This window comes from Arachis hypogaea, chromosome 9, assembly GCF_003086295.3.
Source record: "Arachis hypogaea cultivar Tifrunner chromosome 9, arahy.Tifrunner.gnm2.J5K5, whole genome shotgun sequence".
NCBI classification, from domain to species: domain Eukaryota; kingdom Viridiplantae; phylum Streptophyta; class Magnoliopsida; order Fabales; family Fabaceae; genus Arachis; species Arachis hypogaea.
In genome coordinates this window covers 669,502-683,348 of record NC_092044.1, presented here as the reverse complement: position 1 = coordinate 683,348, position 13,847 = coordinate 669,502, and the positions used below count along the sequence as shown (strand labels likewise).

The window sequence follows — 13,847 nt, the reverse complement described above, 5'->3', positions numbered from 1 at the left end:
AAACTATCTTGTCACATGTAGTCTTTTGCTTATAAAATTACCTTTTACCTTCTATTAGATTTTTTAGATGTTTAAGGAAGTAACATTGAATTCCACAATTTACAAATTATAAGGTTACATATTCTTTGCATCATCTTCAACTATTGTTAGCTACTAAACCTTATTATATAGATATTGTAGATCATGGAATCCATTTTCTACACCAAATTAAATCAGAAATTTGAAATTTCGGAACAATAAAACACTAAATGAAGAATAAAGCTATATGTTGGAGATGACTTTTCAGTATTAACTTCAAACATCATCAGAAACTAAACTCAAATTTTTTACACAAATGAAATGAAATCCTGTAACTAAAATCAAAATACAGCATTATTTCTTTCCTAGCATCTTCCTTTTCTTTTACTTATTATGCAAATCAAACTATATTATTATATAGCTGCATCAAACAGTAAAAAGGAAGAACAACATAGGCAAAATAATCCCAATGGCATGACTAGTATTATTAGTTGTTACCATCTCCCTGCCAACTCCAAACAATGTCATTCAATGAAGGCCTAACTTCTTCCTCACAGAATTTGATATACTCCAAGGTATCCCCAGAAGACTTCGAGAACTCCACCACGGCCACCTCCGGCGCCACCTCGAACACTTCCACCGTCATGGCCAGCCTCCCTTTCCTCCCTTCCCTCTCCCCTTCCATCCTCACAACAAACTCCTTCTTCTTCTTCCCGGCCACTCTGAAATTCAATTTCTTCGCCATAGCCTCTAGCTTCCCCACCACTGCTTGAGCCGAAAGCTTTGATATAAACACTGAAGGTGACCTCTTCCTTGTCTCAAACAAACTCCTCAGATCAAAACCATGCGACAGCGAGGAAATTATCTCGAAAGCATTGTAAAACGGCCGTGCAGGCTTAGCAGAACTACTCTGCTTCAAATCATCCTTGTTAAACTCTTGATTGTTATTACTATCACCATCATCCTCATCGAAGTCATCCACATTGTCCCCAATGGCAGACTCCTTAAAGGAGAATGCAATCGGACGCATGAAGCCGACTTGGAACCAAGGATCCTTCATGATATCTGCAATTGAGAACCTCTTTTCAGGATCAGCTACAAGTAGGTTTGAGATCAAGTTCTTTGCTCCTTCCGGAACCCAATCAGGGAATTCATACTGAGCCTTGAAGGCTTTTCTGTAGATTCTCATCACGTTTTCGCCTTGGAAGGGTAGATAGCCACAAACCAGAGCATAAAGAATCACTCCACAAGACCATATATCTGCTTTGGATCCATCATACCCTTTCTTCTTCAACACTTCTGGTGCCACATATGCAGGTGTTCCACACGGTGTTATCAGCATACCATCTGCACCATGTTTTGCACAACAATTAGCATCAAGTAATTCCACTAACAAATTCTAAACAGTTGAGTTCATGCATTTTGTTATGTTGATTTTTCGCGTGGATACCAAAATTGGAAGACTCATCCAACAAATATGGTATACTACAAAACCATACTAAAACTATGACCTAATTTTATAATCAATAAGAGAAATTATGCCCTAATTATAGTCAATTTTGTGATTCAATCATAGCCTAATATAGCCAAACCAGTAGCAACAAATTAAGACTTTCAATAATTGAAAAAAAAATATTAAAAAAGTGTGACGAACCTGCACGGCGTTGTTCCGGCAAAGCAGAGAGGCCAAAATCGGAGACCTTAAGCTCTTCATTCTCATCAAGCAGCAGATTCTCCGGCTTGAGATCTCTGTGAGTGACCCCGCGGCTATGGCAGAAATCAACGGCCGAGATCAACTGCTGAAAATACTTTCTAGCTACATCTTCCTTGAGCTTCCCTTTCTCCACTTTCTTGAACAATTCGCCTCCCTTAACATACTCCATAACCAAGAATATCTTCCCCTTCGTGGCCATGACTTCCTTCAGCTCCACTATGTTCGGATGCCTCACCAGCCTCATAACCGAAACCTCTCTCTTAATCTGCTCTATCAGCCTCTCCTTCTTCAGCTTATCCTTCTTTATCACCTTAATCGCCACACTTTCGTTCGTCGCTAGGTTCCTGCCGTAGTATACCTTGGCAAAATTCCCCTGACCTAACACGCGTCCCATCTCGTACTTGTTGAATATCACCGTCCTAGCGCTGTTCGACAACTTGATCTCCATCTCGTTTTTCAGATCCATGGGAGGAAGATTCCAGAGAGAGAAAAGGAAAAGAAAGAAAGTTAGTTAAGATTAGTGGTTGTGAAGGCTAATTGTATGGCCAAGAGAGGAGGGAGAATGTGGAGTGGTGAAGATTGGAGAGGTTCATTCCTTTGAGGAATATAGTGTCCGAGGGACACACAACGTTTCGGAGAAAGGATTCAGAAGGGTTGAAGATCTTCATGGTGCATAGGTGATACACCAGATTGGAACTCCGGTGTGTATCTACGTGCAAGAGAGGAAGAAGGAAAGAAGAGAAAAAATAAGGGTGTGGTTTTTCCGTTTTTGGGTTAGGTTGAGTGAAAGTTGAAGAAGTTTGTGTTGTGATGGAATTTATTAATGGAGTGAGGGGGAATATATTGAGATTGGGATTGCGCTTTGTGTGTTTCTCTAGAACGGTTTGGAGGACGCGGTTTTGATTTCAGAGTGGATTTGGAATTTGGAAGAAAAAGGTAAGGACCTGTGGTTGCTGATAAACGCTGACTAGACTCTACCCAGGATATTCTATAAAAATTAAAAAAGTATTATTAATTTATTATTTTACTAGTATGATTCGTAGGCTTTTTATTTAAAATGTGCTTCTAAGGATATTAGTTTTTTTTTTTTTTTTAATGATCAAAGAAGTCTAAGATCTGAAAAAATTGGAAAACACCAGCTATTCAACCTAATTAATGTTTTGAATATATTTTAAATAATTTAATTTTGATGCACTCTCAATTTAAAATTCATTTATACGCACATCTAAATATATAATCTTATATTAATAAAAATAATTATTTTTTACATTAATTACATTACATAAATATTTATTTAAAAAATAGTTATAATTACATGAGTTTATTAAATTAAACTCAAATTTTAAAAAACAAAATAAAATTTAAACACACGTATATATAAATATATAATAATTAATTTGATAATTAATTTTTTATATACATATAATATCTTTTAAAATAATATTAGTTAAAATTTATTTTTTTGATATATTTGATTTGTCATTAAAATTTAAAATTTGGATCTATTTAATATTAAGAATATTTAAAATTTATTTTCTTATTGCAAATTTGTTTTATTGTTTTCTTAATTATAATTATAATAATCTTAAAGATATTTGTTGAGAAAAAAAGTGCTAATATTTAAATTACAAAAATACATCATATTTATTGAGTCTCTAGTATTATATATTTAATTATTGTATGCTGTTTAAAAGGTTTTAATCATTTAAGTTTTTGTTTATGAAATATATATTTAATTAATTATATTGTTAATATATTAGTGATGTTTCTTCACAAAAAGGGAAACTATTAAGAGGTGGACCAATTATTATGAAAACAAAAGTAGGTGGGAGAAAAATCAGAAATATCTAGAAAAGCCAAAAATGAGAAAATATAGTTGAACAAGATTTGAAACAGGTGGAGATGACGTGGAACAAAAGCCACTTATCATCATTGTTTGTTTGGTTTTGGAGTGCGGCTATCTTATTTGTACTACCATTGTTCTTGCCGTCTAGGTTATGGTATACCTTTTGCAATTGCATTCCTATTTTTTTTTTCTTTCACACCTAGTCATTATGCTTATTATTATATTAATATTATATAATCAATAAATATTATTATTTTTTATTAATATTTAACTAATAATTATTTATATTTATATTTATAAAAATTTTTACACAAAAATATATAATTTTTATTAAAATTTATACAGATAAATCATTAAAATTTGTATTTATATTTTTTAAAATTATATATATAAATTAATAAAATTTATTTTTTCAAAATAATTTAGTGTTTGTACTAGTCAAATAATAATAACAAAAATACCAAAAATTAGTAATTTTAAAAAAAATTTCTATTTATTTATTATTATATAAGCTTGAATTATTAGTATTTTCCAACTTCTTCTTATTATTTTTATTTGTGTAAAGAATTTATTTAACTTGAGATTTGTTATTTGGATTCAATATATATATTGCCATATTTAATTGTACATTATATACATTTTCATGTTAAAAATAATTTTAGAATTTATTATTTAAATTTAAAAAGTAACTGATAAAATTGTGAAAGAATAAAAAAAAAAGAATGCAAACTTTTATTGATTGTTGATTGATTGAATTGAATTGAATTAAAGAATGTTGTAAATTATGAGGGTAAAACTAAATATATATAGAGTAAGTCAACAAAAAAATATATATATAGAGTATTGTCCTATGAAAGATAAAAACAAATAAAGATAAGATAAAGAAAAGATAATAAAAACTAAAATTATAATTTAATTTATGTATTCTGTTGGGTTGAATTTGTAGACCACGAATTTATTGTTGTCATAGACTAAGTTGGAGGAGTAGTTTAATACTAAATCATTTGTATATAATTAATACATCAAAATTTAATTCTTATTTTTTATTGAATTCGATTGACTCAAAATAAAATTTCAACTAAATATTTTGAAGTAGATATTATTTTTATACATTGATTATGTTAGAAAATTCATACTATCAACCTATTATTAATATTTAAGAAAATAATAAATTATTTTTTAACATGTCTTTCATCATGGATAATTTTTAAGAAAATATATTCTGTTATCTATATCATATATAGAAACTGGAGGTAGTGGTGATTTAGTACACAAACTTTTATTGAATTAATAATACATTAATTATAACTGAAGATCTTGTAGATAAAAAGTTGATTTAACTAAAGTATGACTATGGGTAATATTCAAAATGTGTATTATGAGCAAATACTCTTTTTATTCTTTAATTTTTAGGCACAAGTTAAAGTTCTAAAAGCTAAATCGGTAATTAAAATAGCAAAACTAAAAATTTAAATATTTACAAAATTAATTGAGATTTAACTAAAATTAAATTATATATAATAAAATAATATATTTATATATAAACTATATAATTATTTTAAAAAAACTATTTTAAATTAATTAATTATTAAAAAATTAAATAAATTTGACTAATTTTTTAGTTTTTTTGTCTATTGTGGGTTTGGTTCTTACAAAAATAACATAGGTTAATAAAACTTTATTAAAATGTGGCCACATAAGTAACAAGACATATATACATGATTAACTAATTCTCAAAAGTAACAAATAAATGATTAAAAATTAAAATAGTTCACTTCACAATAATGATTAATAACCAATGAATTATTGTTTAAATAACATAATCTCTCTATATTCAACTAAGAGATCGCAAATTCGAATCTTCTTATCTCGACAAAAAAAAATGATTAGAGGAGGTAGGGGCTCTGAACAATGTCCCATGCTATCCAAAATGAATAAAAGTAAGGGGAAGTGGGACTGGTGCTGACGTGCTCTTGAGTCGATTACAGCTAATAAGACTTATGAAACCTCCAAAATTAATAATAAAAACAATAAAAAAGAATCCATTCATGGTTGTGGCTCAGTTTTGGAAGAGAATCTTATTAGCCTACTTGATGCTCAATTCCATTGACAATGCCCACATTAACATTGGTGCATAATTGCATATAGTGACCGCTAGTTTAGATTTCCCTTTAATATATTAATTAATTCAATTTTTAGTATATAATATATGTATGAGTGGTAGATAATAGATATAGGAATTTGTATTGAATCCTCTAAAGTTTGAATTTCACTTTAGAGAATGAAATGTGGTTTTTTATTATTAAATAATTTTTATTTCATATTTATTATTGATCTTACCTATAAAATCAATAATAAAAAATCACACTTTACTCTTTAAAATGAAATTCAAACTTTAGAAGATCTAAATCCTAGATATAGGTCTGGTTTGAATGAGTGTTGAGGATTGAAAATTGGAATTAATCTATCACTTATGATCTGTTTCAGCCTCTCACTTATTATGGCTCCATGTTTTCATGCTTTTAAATCTTAACTTCCCGAAATTGAATAGCCATTATATAGACAGATTCAAAAAATATGATAATTTTTATAATTTTATAATTATATTTTATTATTATAAAATATAATTAATTTTTTAGTTATTTAACTAATAAATTAAAATACTTATATAGTAATTTAAATAATAATATATAGCTTAGAATTAAATTTTTTTAAATTTGATATATATTTTAAAAAGATTGAATAATTCTTTCATTATTAATATAATTAAATATTTTATTATATATATATATATATTATTAAATAATTATTTAAAATTTATGTCTTATAAGATTACGAAATTGACTCTTTATAATATTTATAATTATTTTTTTTAATTAATGTCATTATTACTAACAAAATTAGAACTAACTTCAAAAGAAAAAAATATTAATAGATATCTGTATATTTAAATCTTATTTTTTATTTGAACTGTTTTTTTTTCTTAGTTAATATACTATATTTCAAAATTTAAATTACTAATGAATCTTATTATTCAATAATATTTAATTATGTAATAAAAAAATATATATTAATATAATTACAAAATAAAATGTAAAATAATTGAATGAATTAAAAATATAAAAAAATAAAAATAAAATTTTAATTAAATCAAAAGAAATTAAAGAATAAAATTAAAGAGTCTTACTAAAAAACAAAGTCAATAACAAACAATAAGAAAAGAGAATTAGAATATTAGAAAACATAAAAAAAATTATGCTTTCAGTGTCATTTATTGAATTTATCTCAATAATGTGTAAGCATATATCCGGTTTGTCTCAATCAAACGCATGCATGTCGTTGAGGGTTGAGAGCTTGAGGCTTTCTGATGGGAACTTCCATTTAATAATTACAGTAACCAACTGTTACAAAATATCATATTATCGCATTTATTACAATTCTAATACATATTTTTATTCTATCGCTACAACAAAAACTATTTTTATAGCAAATTATTAAGTGGTAATAACAACACTGTTTATTCTAGTTTAATTTAATTTTTTCAATTATTATTATTATTATTATTATTATTATTATTATTATAAGTTACAAGATTTATCATCGTTGAGAAGGTTTTTATTTGTATTTTTTATAATTGTCACTAAATTTTTTTATAATAAAATATAAAATAATTAATGTCTAATTACTGTAAATATATGGTTAGGAGCTATTTTTATATACTGTCGCTAAAAACAAAACAAAATACAACTAAAAGTAATTTTTTTATAGTCAACTTAATCGATACTTGTTGGAAATATATATATATATATATATATATATATATATTAATAGCAGTTGGTCTTATAAAATGTAATTCACACCAAATATATGTTGCATATATGAGAATGTGATCACACTTATTAAAATGATTGAAATAAAAGAAAATTGGATATTGAATAACTTTTTCAACCTTTGTAGTGTAACACCCTACCACATTAAGTTTTACGCTTAAGTCGTAAAACAGAGGTGGTGTGGTATTACGACCTCTAAAATAAAATGAGTACACATAATAGCAGAAGAATTATAATATGCTAGGAGCCTTGAAGAATAGAGGAAATAAAAAAATCGCGAATATAAAAGCGCAACGCTCGAGAAATGAGTTAACTTGCGTGCAAAGAAAGCTACAGCTATCAAGTGTCAAGTAACCCAAAACAGGAATAGAGAGTCAAAGATACAAAATAACGAGCTCCTGACTCAGCCTGCGAAGTCAAGACTGGCCGGAGAATATACACACATATATACATATATATACATATCCAAAACTCAAATGTACATAAACAAAATCCTGCCTCTCCATACACCTTTAGGAGGATCAAAAAGAATAAGTTATGTGGAGAGAAAGCTAAGTACATATATATACATCATAGGATAACAAAATAACCCAGTAACCACTCCGCTTCAAGAGTCCAGACGCCTAACGAGATGCCTCTCGACCTACATCTGAAAAATAATAACATAGTATGGAATGAGAACCGGAGGTTCTCAGTATGGTAAAGGTGCCACACACATAATATATAAGGTCCTGGGAATGCCAGAGGCAATCCTAGAACGCCGACACTCAGATTATAGAGCTTAAAGTATTAAATAGAAGCCATAAAAGGTGGTTTACTAAGGATATTTAAACCTAACTTAACTTAACCTTAAATCTAAATCCCATTCTGCCATTCCTCCTTACCTCCAACTCCATCATGCATTTTCACAGACAAGTAAACAAACAAAGGCAAGCACAAGAAGGTTACAAGTACTGCAGATAACAAATATACATTTAACATGGCAAGTACATTTAGGCACACCCAGTTAATACACAAGCAAGTAATTCAAGTAATATGCATATGATGCATGCCTGTCCTATGGCTGATAAGGCTCATCTGTCGGTTATCCAGCCAACCCGACAAGTCTGAATTGTACTTAGACTATCCCCCGACGTGCATCCCCAAGAGTCTATGCATAGTTTTTCTCAAATAATCAATAATACTCAATGGGGGTAACATTCCCGGGAATTCATATAGTGCCCGGTCACACACTTACGTCGTAGGGTCAACAGAGTATCGAGTTTTCAACCTGGTACACGTGGTGGCAAGCCACGGCACTTAATCCAGGGAATCTCGTATCTCAGATTATTCAAATTCATAAGCCATATAAATAATTCAATTATAATTCATCAACTTCAACATCATTCTCAATCGCATTTCATTCATCATCATACATCAATCATATTCAATCCTTATCCTTCATTATCACACCTCCCATTCCGTCCATCAATAGTTCCAATTCAAAACATAACTCATTACTTTCTAAATGAATCAAACTTAAAACATGCTCATTTTCTTAATAACTCTAAATCAAACCATATAACCTTTGAATCTAAATCTTTTTAAATAATCATATAAACAAAATCTCTAATTTTTATAAAATTTCGGCAGCATCTCCTCTAAAACTCGGACTTTGCCACCCTTTTCGGGTCCAAACCTGCTTTCTTTTCAATTCAACATACCCTTCCTCATTATCATAACAATCTCCACAAAAAAAATCTACCTCAGATCAACAATTAAACTCATACAATATTCAAATCCAACAACCAAAATTCAACTAAGAGTCATAGTTCACAAATCCTAGGCTTTTAACACACAATACCTCAAATCAATAATTCACCGAATCATTAATTAATCAACAAGCACCAAACCAACCATGTTCATCAACAATAACATTCAACTATAATTCTCTCCAAATTAACATAACAACATTCAACATCCAAAATTAATAACCAATTATATTCATCGACAAATTACTAAACATTAAACATACACCTGCATTCCAACTTATCCTATGGTCATCTAGCCTAAGTTTTCACAGAACATTATATATTAAATGCAAGAAACATAAACCATACCTTGGCCGATTTTCACGTAACGACCAAAGTTATTTATTCAAAACCAAGACAGCCCCTCAAAACTCAACTAATCCGCTTCCTCCAAGTTCCAGTATTCACAATTTCAAGCTCCAATTATTGATTCACAACCTAATACACATTCATAACACATATATATCCAATTTAATACTCAAAGCTCAAATTCAATGAAATTAAAATAGAATTATCATATCCTCACCCTACCCAAGCTTCACATAAGCAAGAGTGAACGTTTTTCTCAAGCTAATTGGATCCTAAAACATCAAAAATTAAAGAAATTCAATACCTCCACTCAAATTCTCAAAAATTGGGGAAGAAGAGGCTGAGAATAAAAAAACAAGTTACCTATGAAATTGTTCCGGTAGAAACGTAGAGCTCGATGCGGTGGTCGCGTGGCCACAAACGGTGCGGCGATCGGAGCTCGGACGGAGGAGATACGGCGTTCGGAGTTCACCGTAAGGGTTACGGGATTCCTTTCTCTCCTTTCCCCTGCAACTTCAACGTTGCTGAAATGGGGAAGATGAGGACGTGGGTCCTTTTTAAAAGCTGGTCCGGTTGGGCCCACGGTCTGGTTTGGGCCCGGTTTAACCGGTTCGGCCCGTTCGGTCCAATTTTGGACCGTTTTCTTTAAAATTGGTGTCAAAATTCTCGTTTCGATGAGCTCTATCCTAATTTGATATAATATTCATATTTCTAATCCTCCTTATTAAAAATTAATTTATTGACTAATTATCTACTAATTAATCGGGGTTTACATGTAGCATCTCCTACTTATGAACAATTGAATAATTATCTTATATTTAATTATATTAGATGTACATCAAAATTAATTATTTAAATTAATTATCAATACAGAATATGTATATATAGATTAAAGATAAATTAAATTATATATAAATATATAATAATTAATTTTATAATTATTTTTAGTATAAATAATATTTTTTATTTTATATTTTTATATATATTTAACAAAAAATATTATATATTCAACAAAAAAGGTGGGCTTTTAATTCCAACAATAATGTGACTTAGAACAAAGTAGATACATAGTTTAATGATATTGCAACAGCGAACTTTTTCCAAATCGATGTGCATTATTTGATCATGGTTTTGTAGATAAATTATTAAATATATATAGAATTGCAAATTGATGGTTTGCAAAGCGTCACAACCATAAAATAACGCGGAGAAAATATCTCATAACACCTTATTTCAAATAGCTTTATTTGTCGCATTGTTAGCCTTTTTTTTTTCTAGAATTTTTATTGTTTAATTGATTGTTTTCTCACATGTTGATTAATTAATCCAGCCACAATTGAACTTAACTATTTTATTATGAAATTAGTTAAGATAATTAAGAATATGGCGAGGTCGTTTGGTTGCAATAAAACATGTACTTTGGAAGACTATACCATAGCTTTACATGTTTAGATTAACATGAAGAATTGTAATTATGATTTTACATGACAAAAACGTTTGAAGTTAAAAGATATATATTATATGACAAAAATTACTTATCTATATAACTATAATACTATACATATCTATATTTTTTCCCTTTTTTTTAATATAGATATGATTATTATCAGCATCCAAATTCTGTTAATTATTAGAACTTCATCTTAACTTGATTCAGTTTGATGGATGCAAATCCTATAAAAGAAATGAAAAATTAAGAGTCTCCCTAAGATAATTTAATCTATTGCATACACTTAAATACGTAAAATATCTAGTTATTGGTATAAATTAAATAAGGTTCTACAATAATTACTTGAAGTATTATTTATAGTAGTCATCACATTTTTATGCATTTGTTTGGGTCCTATTTTTGAAAAAAAATATTTTTTAAATAATATTCTTTTAAAAAATTATTTACAAAAATAAAAATAATTTTATTTAAATATCTCATATAAAATTAATTTTTTATTTATCAATTATATTTAGGTAAAATAAGATAAAAGTATTTTTTTTATTTATTATATAAAAAATATATTTTTAAAAAAAATATAAATTATAATTTTTAAAAAAAATAATTTTTTAATCTTTTATTTTTACTATTAAAAATCTATCAAATATATTAAAAAATAAAAAATTTATTAAAATAAATTATTTTTTATCGATTTAATAACGTTCAAACAAGTCCTATATCTTAAACAATCAAACTTAGTTAATTATAAAATCAAATACCAACATTTTTATAGAGGTTGATCTCTCGTCTATAAATATAAAACCTTATTCGAAAAATTGAATAAACTTGCATATATATACTTTCATATAATAAAAACAAGAATAGGTGCCTCACACACATCACACCGCAACCAATAGAAATAAAAAAGTTAGTGATCACATCTTTCACAATGAAAACTAAATTTCACTTTCATGAATTAACAAATAATAAGTGAAACAATAAGTGGGGAAGAAAAATATAAAAACAACGAGCACCTGATTTTTGACAAATTTGATTCACTTAATTTAATCTAAATTAGCTTGAAATCAATTTATGAATAAAATAAGTTCTATAGAAAAGCATAAACTTGCATAAGAGATGGACCACAAAAATAAAATAAAATAGTGGCATTTTTGTAGATAAAATAGTATCTTTCAAAGGTGTGATGAATACACACTCATTATATATAATTAATAGTTTCTGAATTATTCCAATATATCCAGGCGAAGCAACTATATATGATTTGTCCCACGTCTTTAATTATTATTTTTGTAAATAATATATGATTGTCATGATTACATGTTTCTTTATATATACCTCTCCCTATCTTTTATCTCTATTTCTATCTCTATCTTATATATTAGAGTTGAGCAACGTAGCAATAAGTTAATATGATAACTGAATAAATTAATCTATATAAACAATTATTGATAATTTGATTTAGCATAATAGTAAGCTAATATCCAATTCATCCACTGCATCCAAGTTATCAATTTCATCCAAAAGAAATTAAACTCTTATATTATTAACTTATAAAATATTAGATATTTAAAATATGATTTATTTATAGACAATACATATATATTAATATATAATAATAAAATTAAGTTATTTTATATTAAATTATTTATATAACGATAATTTTATTTATTATAATAAATACTGAATTAATTATTATATTATTATTTTTTATTTAAAATTAGTTAAGATTAAAAACAAAGATATTATTTTATTTAAATTTTAAAATTTAATAAGTGTCATACTCAAATATAAATAGTAACGTTAAGATTTTGATTTTTAACACATTAAAATTATTTTTGTAATTCTTTTTTATAGGAATTACGATTTAATCCTATTAAAAATCCACAAAATTTTAATTAAAAAAATCAAATAATTAAATTCTTTCAATTATACTCACGAATTTAGGTATGTTTTCGCACTCTTGTTCTCTTAATAATTTAACATGAATAAATCTTAAAGTTAAAAAATCTTAAAATTTTCAACAAAATAAAATTAAAAATCAAACTTTTTTTTTTAATTCATATTCAACTAATTTTTTCTTTTTCTCTTTCTTTCTCTTCTCCTCTCTTTTGTTGGATGGAAAAAAAATATATTTATAATTTAAAATTTGTAAAACATTTCATTCACATATCCCTCGATGATGATATAATATATACCAAGCTAGAGGAACATGAAATCTTATTATTTTAAATAGGAAGAATACTATTATTTCTTCATTCAAATTTTTAAAATTTCAGCTTAACTAAAATTGTGTTAGCCAATAATCGCAAGATAATCTATAGATATCAATTTCATCTATTTCAAAGAAAAATATATGAGGAAATAATTAAAGAACAATCATGAACTTACATGCTAATTACAGTCGCATATAAATATTATATATTCTTCTTCTAATCTATGTTTGTTTTTTTTTTTTCTATATTTACATGGATAATTTTTTGTCAGACCAGTGTATATTATATTAAAAAATATTTGAAAATACTAAAAAATTTTGAACATTTTCATTTTTTTGATATTTTTTAAAAATAACATGCACATTTAACGTTTTACTCCTTTAAGTATTAACTATTAAAAAAAATTATCCTCCAAACTCATTACTCATACACATTATATACATGCATTAGTTTAAGAAGCGGCACAAAGTAATAATAATTTATATTTTCTTCAGATTTTTTTTTGGGCAGATATTTTCTTCAAATTATTGAGGCGGCCTAAGACGGCCAAACTATAGCTCAATATTTTTTAATATTTTTTCTCTTTGTTCTTTTAATATTCATTTCATTGCCTTTTACACACAGTTTCTTTATTTTTATAGATACTCTAAACTTGTTTGGACGTTATTCTTGAAATT

The 13,847-nt window shown here is 27.2% G+C and overlaps 1 protein-coding gene and 1 long non-coding RNA gene across 3 annotated transcripts; both read right to left on the bottom strand.

Moving 5' to 3' along the window:
- Window positions 1-249: 249 nt before the first annotated feature.
- On the bottom strand, window positions 250-2,870 carry LOC112709741 (CBL-interacting serine/threonine-protein kinase 5). The gene is made up of 2 exons (XM_025761648.2): window positions 1,673-2,870; window positions 250-1,365 (listed from the first exon to the last, which is right to left on the bottom strand). The coding sequence occupies exons 1-2, from the start codon at window positions 2,196-2,198 to the stop codon at window positions 506-508; spliced, it is 1,386 nt and encodes a 461-aa protein (XP_025617433.1). The 5' UTR covers window positions 2,199-2,870; the 3' UTR covers window positions 250-505.
- A 4,905-nt stretch (window positions 2,871-7,775) lies between these two features.
- LOC140175420 (uncharacterized) lies at window positions 7,776-10,041 on the bottom strand. Of its 2 annotated transcripts, none has more exons than XR_011866168.1 (4): window positions 9,871-10,041; window positions 9,725-9,779; window positions 9,508-9,636; window positions 7,776-8,057 (listed from the first exon to the last, which is right to left on the bottom strand). It is a non-coding gene; the product is annotated as an uncharacterized lncRNA (long non-coding RNA). The 2 variants fall into 2 exon arrangements; XR_011866167.1 differs by having other exon boundaries at window positions 9,730-9,779; window positions 9,871-10,039.
- Between the last annotated feature and the right edge of the window lie 3,806 nt (window positions 10,042-13,847).

Coding starts and splice junctions, on each gene's coding strand:
- LOC112709741 (XM_025761648.2), bottom strand. CDS start 2,198: ATGGATCTGAAAAACGAGATGGAGATCAAGTTGTCGAACAGCGCTAGG. Junction 1,366..1,672: donor GCCGGAACAACGCCGTGCAG/GTTCGTCACACT, acceptor AACATGGTGCAG/ATGGTATGCTGATAACACCG.